The 23,445-nt window shown below is 31.8% G+C and overlaps 2 protein-coding genes across 2 annotated transcripts; one reads left to right on the forward strand and one right to left on the reverse strand.

Moving 5' to 3' along the window:
* Positions 1-264: 264 nt before the first annotated feature.
* On the reverse strand, positions 265-3,448 carry LOC110717591 (protein FAR1-RELATED SEQUENCE 5-like). Its single transcript, XM_021896334.1, has 2 exons — positions 3,144-3,448; positions 265-2,663 (listed from the first exon to the last, which is right to left on the reverse strand). The coding sequence occupies exon 2, from the start codon at positions 2,658-2,660 to the stop codon at positions 351-353; it is 2,310 nt and encodes a 769-aa protein (XP_021752026.1). The 5' UTR covers positions 2,661-2,663; positions 3,144-3,448; the 3' UTR covers positions 265-350.
* Positions 3,449-17,504: 14,056 nt separating this feature from the next.
* On the forward strand, positions 17,505-20,492 carry LOC110717954 (transcription factor MYB108-like). The gene is made up of 3 exons (XM_021896753.1): positions 17,505-18,316; positions 19,202-19,331; positions 19,526-20,492. Exons 1-3 carry the CDS (start codon positions 18,166-18,168, stop codon positions 20,160-20,162), a joined length of 918 nt encoding a protein of 305 aa, XP_021752445.1. The 5' UTR covers positions 17,505-18,165; the 3' UTR covers positions 20,163-20,492.
* Positions 20,493-23,445: the final 2,953 nt, after the last annotated feature.

A 23,445-nucleotide genomic window follows, 5' to 3' on the forward strand; every position in this document is an offset into this window, starting at 1 on the left:
CATCAAAATAACAATATAAAGGTCAATAAAAAGTTTAACAATAAAAGGTCACCCTATCAATAAAATTTGAGCAATAAAAGGTCCCTGTTTAATATATGTGAAACAATAACAATCACTATATCAATAAAAAGGGCACTATAGCACTATGTTCTTTCTTTCCTCTCATCTCCTCTATTTCAGCACTAGGCTGTCAGTAGCCGATGTTGCTTCTTGTAAATATGAAGTGGTTTTGCAGCCTTTCTACTCTTCTTTGAAATCCTGAAATCATGTACACGAACATATATAAAGTGAAAATCTAGTGGGAAGTAAACATAGTACAAAATTTATTTATTTTTTTCTACAAAAATACCTCATTCAAGTTGGATTTTTTTTTGCGGACAATTCCGACTATCATGGTTTGTTCTCTGACCACAAGTTCTACAAAGTCTATCTTTCCTTTGGCTTTCCTCAATAGCTATCTCTTTGTCAGATTTTTTCCTTTTTCCACTACCACTACCTTTGTTGGAAGACTTGTTTGGAGGAAGAATATCAACAACTATGTCATTAGATCCAACAAATAATTCGATGTGTTTATTTTTTGCCTCACGTTTATCAACTGGACTTATAGAATCCAAGTCTTTCATCTCATTTTCAAAAGATATTAGCTTAGACAACAATGACTCTAGGCATTCAACTTTCTCCTCACAAAGACTTACACATGAAAAAAACCTGCACCATAAATCACCAACTAGCTTTTGCTTCTTATCCTTCTCTGCCCCATCAAGCAAGTTGTTTAAGCCAAAAATTGGTTTCTTCATAGCTTCTTTAGTCCAACGATGTAAAACATATTGCCTTGGAATCTCAAATAAGAACTTTCCTTTCATGACAAAGAGAATGTGACGACATAATATTCCAACAGATTCAAACATTTTACAAGAGCATGAAGCATCATTAGAACACAAAACATATGTGACATGATAGCTTTTTTTCCTTGTGTTGTCAACAATTCTATATTGCTCAATCCCTTCTTCTTCTTTGATGGTAACATTACTTATACCACAATTGTACAAAGCATGCTTGAATTCCTTTTGGAATATGTAAAATACATTATGAGTGTAAGCAAATGCAGCATGCTTTTCCAAGTACAGGGGGGTGACAAGTTGGGGATGTGTAGTTTTTGAAGTAGCATTCAACTTGTCTTGTGTGTGCCTTTGAGCATCGATTGCAGATTCATAGCGAAACCACAACTCAACCAATAACAAATGCTGATTGGTGAAATTAGTGAAAAAGCTATTTTCACTCTCTGATCTTTGAGTTGACCTTAAAATCCCACCCATAAAAAGGTCACGAAAGTAGGAAGGAATCCACATATTCCTTATATTATACATATTTTTGAACCAATCTTCATTCACTAAATCAAATTCAGACATCACAGACTGCCAACCAATTTCAAATTCTTCTGGTTCAAGGTCTCTATTCCACACAACAGAGTTTAGTTTATGAAGAAAATCAGTTTCTAAGCATAATTTGGGCCCTACCTTTTGTGGCACTTTTTTCATAATGTGCCACATACAAAACCTATGTTTTGCCTTATCAAGAACTTTTTCAATTGCCACTTTCATCGCAGGGTCTTGATCTGTCATGATACAGGTAGGCTGACAGTTATTCATTGCCTTTAAGAAAGTTTCAAATAACCATTCAAAGGATTCAATATCCTCCTTTGCAAGTAAGCCTATCCCAAAAGTCACACACTTACCATGGTGATCAACACCCGTAAATGGGGCAAAAACCATAGAGTATTTGTTGGTGTCAAATGTTGTATCAAATGTAATCATATCACAGAACAACGAATAATTTTTTCTACTAATTGCATCTGCCCAAAATACTCTTGTCAAGCGTTGATGTTCATCCATACAATGCTCAAAGAAAAAGGCACCTTCACTGTTTTCAGCTTTTTCTTTCAAATTGTTTATAAACATCGAAGCATCTTTCTCTTGTATGTAAGCTTTCAAGTCTCGATTAAAGTTCTTGAAATCATTCAATGTTGCACCTATATTATCATAGCTACCAAGATGTTCTTTCATCAACTTATAAGACTTGTTTGGACCAATGTTCAATCTAGAGTTGTCAAAAATGAATTTTTTCTGGCCAAGTTTAAGGTTTCCAACATTTGCCAAAAAATTCATTGTGTTGGGAGAAGCAAGATTGTGGCTATGAGATTCATGAAAGACATAAACCATCCATTTTCCATCTGAACGTTCTCTAAACCCAATCATTGCATTACATCCAACACGATTTATGGTTCTTTTTCTAGCTTTAGGATTTTTATCTTTGTTAGAAACTTTTGCTTTAGTTTCACCATCCTTCGTAAACCCTTGTTTATTACAATGTAAATATTTCAAGTAGACTTTATCACTATCTTTAATTCTCTTTTCAGTACCTAGTCTTACCACAAACCCACCAAATCTAGCATATTGCTTATAAAAATCAACACCTTTAAGTAAGGAATCAAAAAGCATACCAAGTGTAGGCTTTAGTTCAGGGGGACAACACGGTATAAACTCTTTTGTTCCTCTGGGAGTGTAACACACACTTGGGCCCTTTAGTGACGGTAAGTTTTCAGCAACATTGGTAGTTGTAGATGTATTTGAGCAACTACCTTCTTCTGACTCCTCTTGCATTGTCTGCATATAATATCAAATATATGGTTTAAAATGGGTACTATAATAAAATAATCCATTCCATGGTGCAACTAACTGGACACCAACAAAAACAGTCTAAAATATATGGTTATGGTATCATAAAAAAGAGTTACTATATCGTATTAAGCAAGGTGTTAGTCATTTAAGCAAATACACAAACACCTTATGTGCAACAATTTCTCCTAGTGTTTAATATCATATATCCAGGAAAAAAAAACTTTAATATAAAAAAAATATATATATATTGCAAATATTTATACAAAAACGAAAAAAGAGCATATTGTTGATGAGGATTGAAACTACAAGTTGATGAGATTGAAACTAAAAAACAGAGCAATCAAATAGAAATTCAAGAAATTCAGCTTATATACAAGGAAATAATCACAGTTATATCGGTATTGTAAGCCGCAATCAACTAGAAATTCAGCTAAAAACAGAAATTAAAGAATGAAGAACACTTACTAAGATTATTGAGGAAGCCCCAAATTATTGAAGAATCACGAGCCCTCAATTTTGGGAGTAAATAATCAAAGTAGCCCTAAAATTTGACGAATTGAGGAATTGACGATTTGATAATGAGATGAAAAGAGGATTTGCTGAAATTTGCTGAGATTTTGCGTTTTTCAGCAAAATTAACAGAGGATTTGCTGAAATTTGCTAAGATTTTGTGTACCTTGTATTTCAACCGTTAGATTATATCATTAATAATCAATGGCTGAGATTTGCTGTTTTTAGTTTTCACCATAAGCCCTGTTTTTAGCGGAACCCTCCCGTATATATATATATATATATATATATATATATATATATATATATATATATATATATATATATATATATTTCTATGAAGTATAAAGTCAGATAATGTAATTACAACGTAAATAAATTAGTGCACGAGTATTAAGGGAGAAGGTGAGATCATGCATAAAGTGAGAGAAAGAAAATAATCCCAATCCACTTTTCTTTGAATTTCAAGTGCAAGAAGCCATTGCAATTTAATGTCTAATAACTTCAGGTGAAAATAGAATGCACCCTTATGTCAAATAATTGGTCAAATTTAAGTTGCAGACGAGTCTATATATGACCAACTTAGTGCAAAATATGATGAAATAATTACATCACCATTCGCAAAAAATAAAAATTCATTTAAACCGTCTAAAAATAAACTTTATCGTCACTACATAAAAATCTCTCCACACCCAGTCCCGATCCATGAGCATACTATTATACTAGTGAAGAATTAGGAGACGGCTATAAAATCAGGTCAAACACGCTATAGATACAACTCAAACAAGAAGATTTGGATACACAAATTGGGAGAAAACAGCGTATAAAGACATGTTTTGTATACGAATTGAACAAGAGAGAGTGTTGAGTTGAAAAGGTCAGTGGGAGTGCAGTATAACCCAGAATTCTCGGCCTTAACTTTTGACAAAAATGAACATTGAAAGCTTAATTAACTACTGTACTTAATTACTGTTCTTAATTATGTCATTGTCATTTAAGTCTGCTACTATAAGCCTATCCACTCATTTTTTTAATTTTTTGTTTTTGTAGATATAAGCCCATAGAATATATTTTATGTTCTCTTATTATTGTCTGAGATTTAAGATTTTTCATAAATAGTGTGCATCAATTTTAATTATCTAGATAAACAAACAATATGGAAATATCTGATAAAAGCCGCCTCTTCCAAATATTTCTTGATGAGGATTGATACAACCATCTCGAAAATTAATACTCATAGCTAGACTTGGAGTTAAACTATTCTCTATACTTATTCTATTTATTTTTGGTTGTAACGCTTTGACTTTTACTTTATGTTTTCGTATTTGCAGGCCTGACTCTATATAATAGCCTATACGAATCATCAGAACATGAGGAAAATTAATCATTCTCCATTTGATAAATTGTCTAGCATTGTAATTTATTCGATCACCAAGGTTATTTGAAAGTAGGGCTAAAGTAATATCAACTATCAAATAAGGGTAGTATTATCATACATGCACTTTAATTTCATTAATATTGTTGTCTTTGAGTCGTTGTATGTCATTTGAAATAGGATTTAAAAGTATGTTGCCTAATTTTCTTATTATTTTTCTTTTAGTTTAAAGTGATTTGATTTATTAATTTGACTAAATTTTGACCATACCAATTAACAAATTCAATTAGATCTTGTTAATTATTAGACTTGCCTTACCCTGTAATTTTTCAATAATGTAGTTCTCATTTATTTTTTAATGCGCAGTTATAGATATTTAGCAATAAGTAAATGAAAATTAAAAATTTTAATTAAAATATGTCTAATGACTCAAATCTGATCTGATTTTGACAAAAATAAATAACAACCAACAAGTATTTGAAATAAGTTGAAGTGAACAAATCCTTAATTACATGTGAACCGTCTAAACTTCATTGAAAAGTAAATTACATGACGATAAAAAATTCAAAGAATTCTTGTTTTAGTAGTGGAGGTGACTGGTGAAAGGAAGTGACAATAACTAAGATGATGGTGTTTGAGTTTGGGAAGAAGTTATTGTGATTGGTCAAGCAAATGTGTCAAATGTCAATAATAATACAAATTAATCTCTTGTAATTTAGGTTAGCTATTCATTTGTTCGACTTTTCTACTTTTAGTTCCCTTTCGGGTAGTAGTGTAACTCTCTCCTTATAATCATTAATTTTATTCCTGGAATAAGTCTAGAAGATTGGTCACTCTTAGCTTCTTTAGGATTACTCCCTTCATTTCGTAATAATCGTAATAATTGACTTTTACACTATTTACAAAACTTATATATTGATATGTAAAATATTTTTGGATTAGTCATTATTGTCAGAGGACCAACTCAACCGAAAGTTTAAGCTGATGATTGAGGCCCAATATTATGTTTTATACTCTATCACGCCCCCTCACACGAGAGTCCGTTGGGCTTGAAGTGTGGATGCAGCATGAGCCCTCCTCATACCCAGCGCTTAATATTCCACTTAAAGGTGGGGCGTGGATGAGATTCGAACCCGTGACCTCTATATCACGTTGGCTCTGATACCATGTCAGAGAACCAACTCAACCAAAAGTTTAAGCTGATGGTTGAGGCTCAATATTATGTTTTTATACTCTATCAATTATCCTTATGTATATTTTAATTATAATAACCTTTTATATATTTCTTAATAATATATATTACAAATATTAATGATCAAAGTTGTGCATTGACATCTATGTCAATCAAAGTGTTGTGATGATAATGGTATGAAACGGAGGGAGTAAATACAAACTAAATTCCACTGCAACTTTCTTTTTTCTTATATAAACAACGGTTATGATACATATAGTTTTTCGCACCAAAAAAATGATACATATAGTTTTGAGGGTTGCATATAAGCAATACATACTTATTCTAAAATGGTACTCATATAATTAAGTTTGGAGTTTTATGAAAAAAATTCGTATAGCTAAGTATTATTGATGTATAGTAATTCTTTATCTATCTCTTTCAAAAGGTTTCAACTTTCATTTTCTATAAAAATAAATAAATATAAAAATCTTAGATCAATAGATCCTTTGTACTTAAGTTAGGTACTTCTACATTCCTCACCTACTCAAATTTAACGATTTTAGGTTGGGACATTCATGGGAAGTAAATAACGGTTTTGACTTGTATCTTAAATTCATAGACAACATTCTTATGTTTAGATTTTAAAATTACTCATCTAACCATCCTCTAACGAAAATTACATTTTCTGGATGTCTTCGATATATTTAATACATTTTGAGAATAATCTAATCAGATTACAAATGAAATATACTATGGAGTATTTCTTATATTTATAAGGGTTCTATTTTCTTCAAATGAAGTCTTCAAATAAACAAAAGGAATAATAATAATAATAATAATAATAATAATAATAATAATAATAATAATAATAATAATAATAATAATAATAATAATAATAATAATAATAATAATAATAATAATAATTCAACAAAAGTTGAACCACAAAACTGCAATAAGTTTAAAATAACTAAACTAGATTAAATGAAACCGAATTAAAGACCTTGGAAAAGAAAAAAGGGTATGTGTTGTCTTTCAGGTCTGACTTTTTTTTTTTTTGACGAACAGGTCTGTCTCGATTTACTTTGACTATGATAAGAATAAGCGACACTTATATGAAATAAGGTGAAGAGGAAAAATTCTTAATTGCCTTCTTTCAAGCTGTACACAATACAAAATAATTTTGAATGTCAAAATCGACCTTGAATTATCAAAACCTGAACTTTATATTCACTACTTTTATTGATGCATCATTTTCAGCAAACTGTTTTGATGCAGCCAAGCCAAGATATATATTGTGAGGTTTTTCTCCAAGGTTGGAGACACTTCATATGTTGAGCGTGTTATCTATAATTTGGACCTAATTTTAGTTTAAGTGATCAACAACACAATAAGATATGATCTAATGCGTTGTCAAAATTAGTACGAACAATAAATCATGATGATCCCACATCAACTGTACTCATATTATATTTCTCTAGTCTCAATATTGAATACCAATTATCTTTGTTGATAAAGTCGTAGAAGCGATGCACAAAATATAAAATTAAATTCCACCAATTCTTTATCACATTGAATGTGAATTATTATTTAGTCGTCGAGAAGCATTTGTATTTAATCCGTATATTTGTTATACTTTGTATATATACGGGAAGGCGTATACGCAATTTAGTACGGATTCTTGTTCTAGAAACTACGTTGGAACCTGTATTTGTTCTAAGCATTGTACTCCATATCTGCATTACATCGATATTCTTTACATATCCTTGTTTGAATATTTTTAATTTGGATTCCATTCGCAGATTAAAGTTTCTATATTCATGTTTTTCCCATAGAAGTAGCTAGGTAAAATGTGTTGTGCTTATACAAGTATCATTAAGCTATGTTATCAGACTTGTCACATTCACAATCAATAATTGCACCCTAAAACAACATTCACAATCAATAAGTATAATTAAGTTCATGTTTTTATGAACTTAACTGATCTAAACTGAAATGAGCTGAACAAAATTGCATTATATGAAGCTAAATTGAACAAGTATTGCTATACTAAGTGCTTGTTTGGTTGGAATTGAAGGTACTTCCCTAGGCAATAGCTAAAATATGTTGTGTTTGGTTTGAAATTTCCTAGGAAATGTAAATTCCCACATAGCATGGGTATAACTCACCAAGGCCCCCTAGGTGAGTGAATTCCTATAATTTATAGGACGTTATTTCCTAGGAAATAAAAATTCTCATGATGTCAACCAAACACTTTTGCACAATTTTTATACAATTAGCAAGGGAAAAAACTTCCCATGCATGGTATATGAGTTCATGTGGGAAATAATTTCCCGTATTGAACCAAACAAGCACTAAGTAGAGTGAATTAATAAGAATATCCTAAAATAATACTTCCTCCGTTTTTTTTTTTTTTTTTTTTTTTTGTTGCATCACTTTCTAAATTGCGGATTCCTAGGCAATTTTTGGAGATGAGAGAGATAGAGATAATAAAAAATAAAAAATGGACCCATGTGATAGGAGAGAGATAGAGTTTGTTAACGAAAAAGTAAAGTGATGCAAATAAAAAGAAACAGAGGAAGTAAGTACAACAGAGTAGGCCTAAAACATATTCTATGAATCCCATGATAAAAAAATTTAATTTATCAAAAAGTGATGTGACTAGCCATACACAAGACTTAATATTTCTTTTATTACATTTGATCTATCAGTCAAATTTATATACACAGTATATCTATCAGTCAAATTTAACCAACCAAATTCCACTCTATTATTTTATTCACCTTCCTAATAATATTTCACTAATAGAAGAAAGTAAATGGGCACCAGTTCAAAACGGTCTTAAGGCACCCATTTTGAACCAGTGTGGCAGTGGTTGGTGCCAAAACGTTTCTTTTGTGCACGTATGTCAATGCAAAATTTTGACAGATGATAAAATCTTTAACTATCAATAAGTAAAAGTTATAAAATTTTATATTAATAAACTACTCATTGAGACAATTCCAACAAGTACCTACAAGATTATATTTATTCTTACGTATAAATCACAAACATTAGTCAAATTGAATTACTCGTATATGCGTAGTGCAAAAAGTCAAAAAATTTCACTTATTTAAATACGAAGGGAGTATAAGGCACCGGTTCAAGGGCCAAACCGGTGCTCTTTACATCGATCAAATAATTAGCTATTGGAGTTCATACATTTAACAATCTGATTGAATATTTGGGACACAAAGAGAGGATTAAGGACTAGGTGATAATCACCATTTAAGTGGTAAAATTAAACTAAACAAAGTCAATGTATAATACATACATTTGAAAAAGAATTGATGGTAATAAATTCATCATTGTGTCAACCCTTAAGCCTAATGCCCCATAAGCATTAATTTTTCATGTGTCATAATTTACACAAAATTTAACAAGATTCAACTTGATATATGTATTTTTTTCTTATATAAGTTTGTATACATAAAAGTTTAAAGTTTAGACAAATCAAATTTCTAGATTAAAAAAATAATAATAAAAAAAAAACCTCAATTCAAATCAGATTACAAAAAATAATTTCAAATTAAATAATCAAAGATAAGGTGACTTAAACATAGCCTTAGTAGTTCATTACCACGCACTACATCAAGCTATGCTAGGGTTACTCATAAGTCATACTTTAAACTTTTAAGACTTGGGTTTAAATTCCACCAAGGACACTTTAAGGGTGAAACTAATACACTTTTCACCCACTCTCAAATTATTTAGCTCGCTAACCCAAGCCAAGTTGATCCATGCCAAATTTCGATTCAGTAGGCTTTTTATTTTATTTTTATTTATTTATTTTATTTTTTATTTATTTATTTTATTTTTTTGAAGAATTTGATTCAGTATGCTTAAACAGACATCATCTTCATTGTATAAAAAAAATAATTTTTTAGTTTATTATGCGATCTTAATCTAATAGCTTTTTGATTGATCTTGGAGTTAATACTGTATCAACATGATACAAGTGTACAACCGAAAGACACAATTAATTAAGTAGAGTTACGTTTCCAAAAACTGGAAAGATAGTAAAGCATAATCGCGTTATAGTACGTAATTTATTAATTAATTAAGATATAATATGATTGAGAATATACGTGTTATCACCACAATGCAAACATTTAGTAGAATAATTATCTCATATAACACGTGATGCTCCAATTCTAGAACAAATGAATTGTATTTGTAATATAATACACACTTAATCACTTGGGGTTATCCAAATCTACATTAATTTAAAATTCTAATTAGCAAAAGTCTTAAAGAAATAGTAGCGTATTATATACATACACAAAGTACATATGCCATGGCAAAGCGTGTAGATGTAAAATATGTTGCTATTTGTTAGCTTAAAAGCAATTTTTCTAAAAAAAAAAAAAACTTTTTTTTTTTTTTTTTTTTTTGGGTTAATGACTTTATTTTAAGCCCCCCAAATCCCCAATCAAGAGTTTGGTAGATTAATTTAGATTAGGTCCTAGGCTCTACACCGTAAGATGCGCCTCAAATTGGATGCTGTGAAGGTGTACACGTATATGGATTAAAATCACATTAAAAAAATAATAAAACATGATCAAACTATCAAATCCGTGACAGAATTGGAGGCACTAAAATATGTAATCATTTGGAGGAATTTGGAATAATTCATTAATTAAATAATATTATTATGTTAGAGATACACATTCTTTGTTGAAAACGATGTATCAAATTTAGAGTTTAGGTATAGCATGTGCGAATAGAATAATAGAGATTATGTGTTGTTTAAGAATATGTTTTACGGTGTTTCAAAAAAAAAAAAAAAAAAAAAAAGAAGAATGTGTTTTACGGAGTAGCTTTTAACATGTTACGAATTATGGGTAAGATTACTCTATAATCTATAAATTGGTTGAACTTATGTATGTCCCATATAGTTAATTGATAGTAAAGTGAATTCATTAATCTAACGCTGTATGACATTTACAAAACATTATGCATTTAACATATACATTTTTAAAAGATTCAGATAAATATTTTTTTATCAAAAATATAAGAGAATATTTAGTTCGCAAAGTGATATGGGGTTGGAGTCAGGAATAAAATCATAATGAAATATGTTTGGAACTTGAGTTTTAATATCATATATTTGGTTTGGTTGTACAATTAAGTTTTTTTATTTTTTTTTATTTTTTTAATGATACCTAGAAGGGCTTTATATATCATTATTCAAAAATTATTGGCATAGCGTATAAGTTAAACAAATTGCAAATAGAAAGAAGAAAAAAGATCAAAGAGAGTATAACTTAAAATACGGATAAAGTGTATATTGTATTTACTCTACCAATTATTACCGTTAACACAAATTCTTGATTAAGGAGAACTTTTATAATAAAATTTTAAAGGTTAAAGTTAACCTAAAAGTATTTAAAGTTCATTAGACTAACATAAATTTTCCCTTAAAAAATACTTAGGCCATGTTCTTTTGAGCTTCTTGGCAAAACAGAGCAAGGATAAACAAAGCTGAGCAGATTTTAACAGAGCATATTTCAGTAGAGCAGAGCAGAGCAGATTTCAGTATTATTATTATTGTTGTTGTTGTTGTTGTTGTTATTGTTGTTATTATCATCACTATTATTATTACTGAATTTTTATTAATATTATTAATATTATTATTAAATATTAATTATTATTATTAATTATTATTATTATTAAATATTAATTATTATTATTAAATTTTTATTATTATTATTATGATTATTATTATTAAATATTGTTTATTTATTACTATTATTATTAAATATTATTTATTTATTATTATTATTATTATTATTAAGTATTAATTATTATTATTATTATTATTATTATTATTATTATCTTTAAATATTAGTTATTGTTATTAAATATTAAATATTATTATTATAATTATTATTAAATATTAATTATTATTATTATTATTAAATATTAATTATTAATATCTTTAAATATTAGTTATTATTATTAAATATTAATTATTTTTATTACATATTTATTACTATTATTAAATATTAACTATTATTATTATTATTATTATTAATTATTATTTTTAAGCAGAGTAGAACAGAGCAGATTTCAGCAGAGCAGAGTAGAATAGCTTAAAAGCACAGGGTCTTATATTATATTAGATTAATAATTTTACTCTTTTTAGCCTTCATATCATGTATCCATTAAAAGAAGAAAAAAAAAATTAAACTCCTTACAAATTCAAAGTTACCCTTACCATATACTTGTAAAAAATGTTAAAGTTACTCTCAAATTGACCATTCTACAATAAAATTAAGGAAAAATTGCATTAAATAATACGACCTTTGCTCCGTCCCTACAAGTCCACCTTTTGTTTATTTCAGAATAATACGACCTTTGGGGGGTGTCCGCTTTAAACAAGTTGTAACCTGTTGGTAACTTGATTACACGTGTCATCATTTTATTGGTCTGAAAATAAAATTTGTTTTAATGTTTTAAACTTTTTAAAATTATTATTATTATTAGTTTAATTTATTTTTTTAAAAAAAAACACCAGCCACCACATCTTCCACCTTTCAGCCACCTCCTCTCCCCCTCCCCCACACGCAACGACTCCGCCGACGCCCAGCTCCACCACCACCGGCATTGAACCCCTACACAACAGCCCCACCAAACGCTACTGCCACTCGAACACCTCGCAAAAACCTCCAAGACCTCGCAACAACCTCCACCTCCGCAGCGTAAAAGACCGCACTCCACCTGTCGCCGCCCAACTTATCTCTCTCCGCCGCACCGCCGCTGATGCCGCTCCTCGCCTTATCCAAATCGAAACCCTTAAATCCATCACCCACCCTAAAAAACCCTAATCGAAACCGTTGACGACGGTTGGGGAGGTCCGGCTGGGGTTTTTCGAGGGTGAGTAATGGATTTTAGGGGGTTTGCTAGTTCGAGGGTGGGTAATGGAGATGGATTTTGGGTAGCAGGGGTTAGCTAGTTCGGGGAAGAGGGAAAGAGGGGAAGGATCGGCACGGGCGCCGGCGCCGGAGGGGGGATCTGGGTGTGGCCGGCACCGGCAGGCAGAGAGTGGGGCGCGCCGAGATGCAATGTAGTACGTAGGTGGCAGTTGTTGCGGTTTTTTTTTTTAAAAAAAATTATTTTAATTAACTTTTTTTTGTAAGAAATTTTAATTATATTAATTGTTAACCATAATTAAAGTCCTAATTAAGAGTTAATTAAAGTGTTAAACGAAGTTATTAAAAGAAAAAATCAAAAGGATGACCGGTCATTAAGGTTGCAGGTAAAAAATCATGTTTGAAGCGGACACCCCCAAAGGTGGTATTATTTTGAAATAAACAAAAGGTGGACTTGTTTTTAACGGACGGAGCAAAGGTCATATTATTTAATGCAATTTTTCCTAAAATTAATGTTAAATGGTCCTTGTGTTCCCTTAGCTTCAAAGAACCATGGGCCGGTAATAACGACTAATAAGTGGAACAATGGGAAACATTCCAAAATTGACTTGGTCCGATTAAAATTAAAAGACACATAAATCTAACTTAGTTGGAGCTTGATTCAGCCTCTTTAATGAGTTTGTCTTGATTGACCTTCAGTCCTTAACTTGATGTCCACTCAATTTTAATATTTTTTTTAAAAATTACCTCTAAAATTCGTTTCCACAATGATGAGTAAAACACTTATAGATACATATATTAACTTTTTATTGCTCTTTTAAAAGACGATTTTGAGCATATTAGTGGAAAAAACCTTCGTAGTTGACACGAAATATCCACGTTATAATACTAAAATCTTTTTTAATGAAGAAAAGAAATATTTATTGTATTAATAAGCAAAAATTGCAATTTAGATTATACACTGGGGTGCACTCTACGTATGGTGTGCCCTATAATAAATTGTTGTTCACGTTCTTTGTAATTTTCTACTTAAATTCAGTTCGATTTCTTTCTACTTATGTTCTTTCTACTGATATGCAATATTTTCTTACTTATATACGCAATGGTCTTCATATTCCACATCAGTAACTTTCAAAATAAATACCTTAATTTAAAGGATATGTTATTTATATTCCACATCAGTAACTTTCAAAATTAAAATTGATATTTTAACTTTTTCACCAAATTCCCCTGAATTAACACTTTATTCACCATATACCCCTCAACAATTTTCAAATACATCATATATCCTAAATTTTTACAAATATGCAACAAATACCCTCCCTCACCGAAGTCCCCCTGCCAACAGCCACCACTAAACAACCATCTATCACCGGCGACCACCCTCGAAACCACCCATTCCCTTCCCCTACCCCTGAAACTACCCCGTCCCTTCCCCAACCTCGAAAACCACCCTAGATCCCCTTCTCCCCACCACGAAAACGCCTGGCCCTCTCCCTTCCCTGATCCCCTAAACCAACCCCTCATTTCCCCTACCCTCAAAACAACGAAGCCCTAAACCCCCACACCACCAAATCCCCCTGAAATTAGCCCTCTCACCCCTAAACCACCTCACCACCCCAAAACCTACTAAATCTAACAATGAGAGAGAGAGAGAGAGAGAGAGAGAGAGAGAGAGAGAGAGAGAGAGATGATATGACAGTGGAGGTATCAAGACGGCGAGGTCCGACGGGGAAAGCAAATGAAGGGAGGGGTGGTTTTGGGTGGGCCGATCTCGGGTAGGTGGATGATATGAAACAGTGGATTGAAGAATAAGGCGATGGTGGAGGAGGCTGAAGGCCGGAAAAATAATAGTGGTGGTCTGGTGGAAGAAAAAAAGGGGTTAGGGTAGAGCTAGGGATGGCCGGCGGTGGGAGGAGAGAAAGAATGGGTTCGCCGATCGGGGTCGATTGCTGGCGACCGGCGGGGGCAGGGGACTGGGCTGTGGTGAAGGTAGGGGTTTTTTTTAAAAAAGTAAAAAAAAATTCATTTAATAAGTAATTAATATAATATGATTGGTTGTTCATTATTTTTAAAAATTCCTTAAAACTCTGGGTTATGTGGTGTATTTGAAAATGTTGATGGGTAACGGAACTAACTACAGTTAGTCATTAAGGGCATTTGATGCATTTTTGTAAAACTCAGGGATATGTGGTGTACTAGAAAATGTTGATAGGTATAGGACGAATAAAGTGATAATTTAGGGGAATTTTTTTTAATATAAACAGACAAACCTTTGGCCGATTCTCCCATATTGGACAAACCTATTAATCTGCCCATATTGGATAGAAGTTTGCATTTTTTCTCCCAAAATGGACCAAGCACGTCACCCTACCTGTTATATCAGGTAAAAAGCCACTTGTCATTTTATCATTGGTCAAGTTTTTTTTTTTTTTTTTTAATTTCCCGTTCCTTCCTCCCTCCATTAATTCCGACCAAGTTGCCACCCCCTCCACTACCATCTCCTCCCCTAGAACCGGCTACCCTCACCTACGACCAGTCACCCCGCCCACAACCAGCCACCCCCACCCTTGAAACACCGCATCCCAGCCTACCCACCCAAGACTTCCCCGACCCCAAAACGCCCCATCTTCAAAATACGCTCGAACCAGCCTACCCCACCCTAAAACGCACTACCCGGCCCTCCCCTACACAGAAATGACCCACCCCAACCTTCAACTAGCCCCTTAAACGCATGACTTAGCCTGCCCCGGCCCAACCCTGAAACGCCTAACCCATCCTTCCTCCACCCTGAAATGCCCCACCCTAGCCTTCCTCTACCCTGGAAACACCTCACCCTAGCCTTCCCCCACCCCGAAACACCATTGAAATGGGGGATGAAGGGCGATTTTCGGCGGAGGGGGGGGGTGGATTATTAAGTAAGGTGGGCGGTTTTGTGGCTGGGAAGAAAGGGATGTTTCGGGGAGGGTGTTAGAGAAAGGGCGGTGGGCTGGTGGTTGGGGAAGGAGAGGGGTGACCGGTGGTTAGGGTGGTGATTGGTGGATAATTAAGGGGTGAACTGTGGTGTAGGAGGGTGGTTTAGGGTTCGAGGGTGGGGTCGCCGGCGCCGGGGGTGGGTTGGGCGCTGGCAGCCGTCAGACGGAGGGAGGAGGGGTGGCTGGCAGTGGGGTCAGGGAAGGAGGGGCTGGCAGTGAATTGGGGGATTGAGTTTTTTTTTTTTTAATTTTTTTTAATTTTTATTTTATTAATCTTGACTTGAATAACCGGTTGCCTGTAAACTCAGTCCATTATGGGCGAAAAATGGCAAACTTCTGTCCAATAATGAGCAGATTTATAGGTTTGTCCATTTTGGGAGAACCGGCCAAAGGTTATTCTATTTACGTGAAAAAATCCTAATTTAGGGATATTTGGTGGGAAAAAAAAACTGTTGATATTTTTGTAAAGACAAGGAATTTCATTTATTTTTTTTTTATAGAGAGAAGTTATTTTATAGAAGAAAAAAAAATAGAAATTGCAAATTCTAAATTTCAAAGTGAACCAGTTTGTAGATTTGTTAATAATGCATATGAGAATGAAGATTTTGATAATGAAGGTGAAATTGACGATTTCGCACTAAAGGAGAAGTTAATTTTTAGATTTATTTTCATATTTAAATTGTTTAATTATATATGATGTTGATGACAATGTTCTTTTTTATTATTATTATTTATGTTCATGGATAATTGTTACTCATATTATTAGCATTGAATTATTGTTGGATTTTCATCTTGAAATTAGTTTTGAACGTCATTTTTAATTATTGAATTGTGAACATTATAATATGATTTATTAATGTTGAATATCATTTGTATATCAACTTTTATATTTATCATTTAGTAATTGTGTATATTTTTCTGAAATTAGGATCTTGAAGTTTCATTGATGACGATGTTCTTTTTATTTATTTTTTTCCTTTTGGAAGCTCCCCTGTTGACGTAGAGGCGTACCCATAATTTGCATATTGAATATGCACAAAATCAATTATATGAATCCATTTTCCATTAGGCTAATTTAATTCATACGTCTATCAAAATTTGAATAATAGACTATATTGTTAGTAGACTAATTCAACCAAAAGTTTAAGTTGATGGTTGAGGTCAAGGAATATGTTTTATACTCTATCACGTCCCTTCACACGAGAGCTCGTTGGCCTTGAAGTGTGGATGCAGCATGGGCCCTCCTCATACCCAACACTTAATATTCCACTTAGGTAAGGTGAGATTCGAACCCGTGACTTCTATGTCATGTTGGCTTTGATACCATGTTAGTGGATCAACTCAACCAAAAGGTTAAGCTGATGGTTGAGGCCCAAGAATATATTCCTCCGTTTTAGTAATATTACAACAACTGGACTTTTACACTATTTATCATGCTTGTTTGACCACAAACTATGATTTATACGTAAAGTAAAATATAGTCATGTGGGGTCCTGTGAGATTCGTCTCGTAAAATACTTTCACAATGTCAAATTTTTATAATTTTTACTCTTATATAATTATAGATATTTAACATATAAAATGTGTTTTGGGATGCGTAATTTCATTTTTGTTGCAATATTTGCAGAACAAAGGAAGTATTTTATAATGTATCATACATTACCAGCTACAACGTACTCTTAGGAAGCGTCAAATATATAACCCGCTAAACTACTCTTATTTCTTTGAATTGTTGCCTAAAATTTGCTTCATAAAAGTTTAAATAAAAATTTAGGGCTATGCACTTGCATACCCATTGTGTGAGCTATATCATACGCTAATTTGATAGACGTATGATATTAAATTTAACGTAAGTAGTGATCAGATTCCAAATAAGAAGAACAAAATTAATCAACAGAAGTAAACCGAGATGATTACGAAATCGATGACTAACTACATGTCTACATCTATAGTTCTACCATAGTCAACCGGGACCATTTTTTAAGTACATACAAACAAGAAACAATGGTCGGAACCAACAACACGAACACCTATAATAATAAGAAGCAAAATACCACTTTTCAAAATTTTTTTTTTTTCTCCTTAACCCAAAACCCCCGAAAACTACGCGCTTAATACAGTTACTCAAGATCTCAGATTTACGCAAAAATGTCAAACAGTCAAACTTCATACCACTTATATTAATCTCCTATTTTTAATCATATATAATCGTACTATTTTTACACTTCTAATTAGTATACTTTACTACCAAGTTGATTTTTTCACTTCTTATATTATAAACAAAAAAAAAAATGAACCAAATTTATAAAATTCTTCCTTCCAAAAAAAACCATATATTATAATTCAAATTGCGGCAAATTTCTACCACATGGTCACCTTTTTTCTTCACTAATTTCAAACCCCTCTCCTTTTTTTCCATCTATAAAAAGCTTCACACCTTCTATATCTTCATTATGTGTTAATCCTCTTTCTCTCTCTTCTCTCTAAAAAAAAAAAAAACATCATTTTTTTCGTCGATCAATCAGTTTAAAAGAAATCAAGTATGGACGGGAATAATACAACTAAGTCCGTTAATAGTGAAGATGAATTGGACCTCCGAAGAGGTCCGTGGACCGTCGAGGAGGATCTTGCCCTCATCAATTACATTGCTACACACGGCGAAGGTCGCTGGAACTCCCTTGCTCGTTGTGCAGGTAACGTTAACAACAACAATAATTATCGTCTAGTATGAATCGATCATATCGATTGTTTAAGATAATTATGGTTTCGAAAACAACTTGATTAAGGTTTGAAAAATTAAAATGGGTATTGATAAATAACGACTTTTGTGTACCATAAATTTCTTTCACTACCATTTTTGTGCAAGTACCAAAACTCATTTGTTAGGCCAGTTCTATAGCTGGCTAAATATTCTTCTCTTTCAACACCTGAGTTGTTTTTGCATGAACTATTTCGAAGATTTATTTTTTAGTATTCTCTTTGTTTCAAATTTTTTCTTGTTTGAACAGTAACTGTCTCGCAAAAATTGTTAAAATGAGAATAACTTTTTCTTAAAATAGAGAATATTAAAAAAAAAAAAAAAATAATGATGAAAATAAAAAGATTTATGATGTTATAATTGTGGTTTTGATGACGATTAAGCTGAGTTGTCATCATAAAAACAACTTAGGAGATAAATATAATTTTTTTAAAAAAAGAACTTTTTTCAAGTTAGTGATACTTTTATTTTTAATTTGATGATACCTTGATACACTTCATCTTCTACAAATCTTTGCAAAAAAATTAAGAATAAAAATGAAGTACATGGCCTTTGTGTCATTATGTGAACTCGTACACATCTCTTTAGTGCGCAAGGCATTTCGTAGGATATCATATTGTCCTTAATTATTGGTTCTTGCTTATGTTTGTGCTTATGTTATTATGCACTAACTTTACTAATCTATATACAAGTATAACATATCATTCTTCTTTTTCCCCTTTTTCTTTTATTTTCGCGTTCTTTTTTTGGTTCGGATAATCTAGTGACAATTATTATCATCGACTTGTACTAACTTGTACATGAATAATGTATGTAACAGGCCTTAAGCGTACTGGAAAGAGTTGTCGATTGAGATGGCTAAACTATTTACGCCCTGATGTTCGACGAGGAAATATTACTCTTGAGGAACAACTCTTGATCTTGGAACTCCATTCTCGTTGGGGCAACCGGTAATTACCTCGCTCCCTTCCATGAACAATTTAAAATTTTGCAATATATAACAATAATCATGTTAATATCTACTAATTATGCAAACTAATAATGCTATTAACATCATGTAAGAGAGTTTTTATTGCATGGATTTTTTTGGTGTTATTAAGTATAAAAACTCTTAATAATTAATAGAATATTGTGTATATCGTAGGTGGTCGAAAATAGCACAATATTTGCCGGGAAGAACAGACAATGAGATTAAGAATTATTGGAGAACTCGTGTACAAAAGCATGCTAAGCAACTAAAATGTGACGTGAACAGCAAGCAATTTAAGGACACAATGCGTTATCTTTGGATGCCTAGACTAGTTGAAAGAATCCAAGCCGCAGCCGCCACCAACGGGCCCCACACTACCGCTACGGCTACTACTTCTGGAGGATCGGGCACCACCACTGCCACTGGTGGACCAACCATGGGGTACACCGATAATTTTATGCATGCACCGGTAAATTCTAATTTTACCCCTGAAAACTCGGGTAATTCTTCAGATTCCTATGGTACACAAGTCTCGGATTTTGGGGATTATTATGGGATCCCGGTTGCTAATCAAAGTGTTAATCAAGATTATTACCAAGGTGACCAAGTGAATTATGGAGGTGATAACTCATTAACAAGTCCTAATTGTAATTATCTTACTAACCAAGGGATGGATTTCCAAGGTGTTGATAATTACATGGAGCAAAATAGCCAACAACAATGGTCGTCTTTTGGTCTTGGGGATACAACGGATAATTTGTGGAATATTGAGGACATTTATGTCTTACAACAACAATTTAGCAACATGTGAGTGGAATGTGTAATTTGCCTCTTATTTTAGGAGCCAAATACATAGAGAGTCTCCCAATTGGAGCTCATGATACTTATTTGTGTCATAACTATACACAACATGTAATCTTAATTAGGATCATACATATGGGATTCATGAAACAAAAATCCAAAAAATAAAAAAAAGAAAGAAAAGAAAAAAAAGATGGGTAGGAAGTAGTTCTTTTGTATTTGTGGTGATTCTTGTAATTTTTCAAAAAATTTTAGTATTTTCGGGTTGGGGGTAAATTTGTAACTGGGATATAAAACTTTGATCTTAATTCTTTAAATTGAATCATTTTTTACTCTCTTTTATGATATTTTTATTCTTGATATTGGCACATAGATATAGATACATACATAGTATTTTATTATATCTTTCATCTTAATAAACTTATGAGCTCGTTTACATAACAAAATCTCTAGTTAGAATGTCGAAATTATAATGATTTAAAATGGTAGAACTATTGATCACATGAACATTTATTTCATAGCTATCATCATTCATCATCATCAATATGTGCATGATATCTAACAAACTATATAAATAACAAACTATATAAAAATAATAAATAAATAAATAAATAAATAAAGAAGAAAAATCCTGTTTGCATCTTTGTCTCTTTGTTTCATTATTTACTACTTGTACTAAACAATAATTTAAAATTAAAGGCTTGTTCGTGATCATTTTTTGTTTTTAATTTTCTAATTTTTTGAAAACTAGAAACTTGAAAAAGTTATTTTCCACCTTATGATTGTCAATTTTCAAAATTAACAAGACTTTAATAAGTTTGACTAATATTTTATTTAATATATGACATATATCATGTAGTTTAGAAAAACAGAAAATTACAGTGATACCAAACGGACACTAATAAAATAGAACAATACGAATACTTGGTTAAGTACCTTTAAAAACTCAATCCATCAAAAACATAATTTTTCTTTTTTATATATTTTAATGAATTTTGACACTTACTTTATTTTCGAAAACTATGCTTCTAGAGAGTGTGCTAGGTCTCATCTAGCTAGGAACTTACTTTTGGTAACATTTTCACACACGGACACAAACAAACATTGATTGGATAAAAGAAGCTAAGTTAACTTGTTTTAATTAAGGTCACCATAAAATAATAGTACTTTGATTAAGAAGCATAATTGGTTCCACCATCTTTCTTTGTAATGTCATTATTATATACAAGAATTAAACACTTACTATTTGTTAATAATTATGATATGGAATTTGTTTTGGAACATAGTCTATGGGGTCTGAACCAAGACTAAAATTAAAGGACACCCTTTATTTCTACTACACAACTTTCTCCGTTTCTTTTTAATTAATACGTTTTTTTAGTCGCGTTTATTAATGCATAAATTAAACCGTTAATATCTTTAATTACCGATAAGTAAAAATTATAAAAACTTGATACTTTGAAAATATATATATCGTGACGAATCTAACAAGACCCCACATGACTTTGAAAATACATATATCGTGACGAATCTAACAAGACCCTACATGACTATATTTTTCATTACGTATAAACCACAAACCCTGATCAAAGAAAAGTGTGTAAATAATGCTAAATTCAAAACATGTCAACTAATAAAAAATGGAGATAGTATTTTTTATTTTATTTTTTTTCACTTTAATTTCTTTTGTAAATTACTAAAAATTGAAGAAAAAAAATTGAGAAGTCTGCTGGTGATATTGACAATTGGCATACGATTATTGAGTGGGGAAGACTTGGAAGTCATCTTTGGGAACTCCAAACAAGGCTTTAAAAATTGGTCTTATCTTGATAGATGTGTGTTCAAAAGGTGCACGTGAGTATTGGATTAGAGGGGTATATTTGGAATTTAAATACTCCGTAACTCAATTTGCATTGAAACAAAAATAGTAAAATATTTTAATGGAGTGATAATAATTATAGAATGTATTTAGCATAAAACTTTCAAGTGTGAATCCTTTATTGGATTCTTGTTTACTATCGTACGGACATGGTCCCATAGATTATGTATTTTTTTTAATTATACTTTTAATTTTTATTTCAATATTCTCTTACGTATTAAGAAAACTATATTTTTATAAAGATAAGGAAAATATTCTATATATTAAGGAGCTGAAGAATCTCATACAGGTCAATTCGATTCGAGTTAACAGACAGAGTTAACGAACAAGACCTTTAAAAGTGGAGGAAATGGTAAGAGAATCTTCACCTCCATACAACCCTTGAGTTGAATTTTGATCCTACAAAATTGTAGCTATGAGAAGTAACATGCAAATCTTTTCACTTGGTTAAGTGTTGCTTTGGTATATTTATTAGTAAATAAATCAAAAGATTATATGAAAAGATGGTCAAACAATGGTACATATATCTTTGCTCATGTACAAACATAAAATAAAGTAAACTACCCGATATCAATTAACCTTACTTCTATTATACGAAGTATTCAGTATGTTGTAACAATACAAGCATAAATCATGTACGCACCTTTGCATTCTATACTCCAAGGTCCAATACAATAAAAAAAAAAAAAAATAATGAAAAAAAAACCCTTAAAATGTAACCATCATAAGAGAGTACTCCGAATATGCATGTGATTGTAAATTTCAAAGCAAATAGCTCATCTCATATTGTTTACGGAGTAGTACACATATATAGTTAATATATACCTAGTACTCCACAATAAGCTAATTAATTAAGTCAAATTATCATAATTAGCAATAGAAGTTTGCCGCCCCTAATTTACAAGCTTGATTTGCTTCCATGTTTCTCTTCTTGTCTCTCATCTCCAAACATCCTTGTCCCAAAGAGGCTGGCTCAGATAACTTTACCACACTAGGGCCATTTCTACCAAAAAAAAAAAAAAAAAAAAGTTGATGATGTCTAATTAGTTTATCAACTTCGTTCATGGAACTAATGGACTAGCTTTCTAATTAGTATAATTACTAATAATTATTCCATTTATACTTTGTTAATAAGCCAAATACATGCAATAAAACAATTTCAGTAATGAAGCTAATGGGTTCAGTGTAGGCCCATTTAGTTATTCATATACAAATGTACAATACTCGTATGAGATTATTTGATTTGTACCAATTATAAGTTCATAGCGGTATTTGGAGGTGGGAATCTCCTTACCATTTCCCTCGGCTTAGATCAATCAATTAAATAAATGACTCGTAAATAAACGTTGGATAAAAATTAACTGTAATGGTTGAGGCTTAATTAGAGTAAGAGCAAAAATAGAGTAAGGTTATT

Source organism: Chenopodium quinoa, unplaced genomic scaffold (assembly GCF_001683475.1).
Source record: "Chenopodium quinoa cultivar QQ74 unplaced genomic scaffold, ASM168347v1, whole genome shotgun sequence".
NCBI lineage: Eukaryota > Viridiplantae > Streptophyta > Magnoliopsida > Caryophyllales > Amaranthaceae > Chenopodium > Chenopodium quinoa.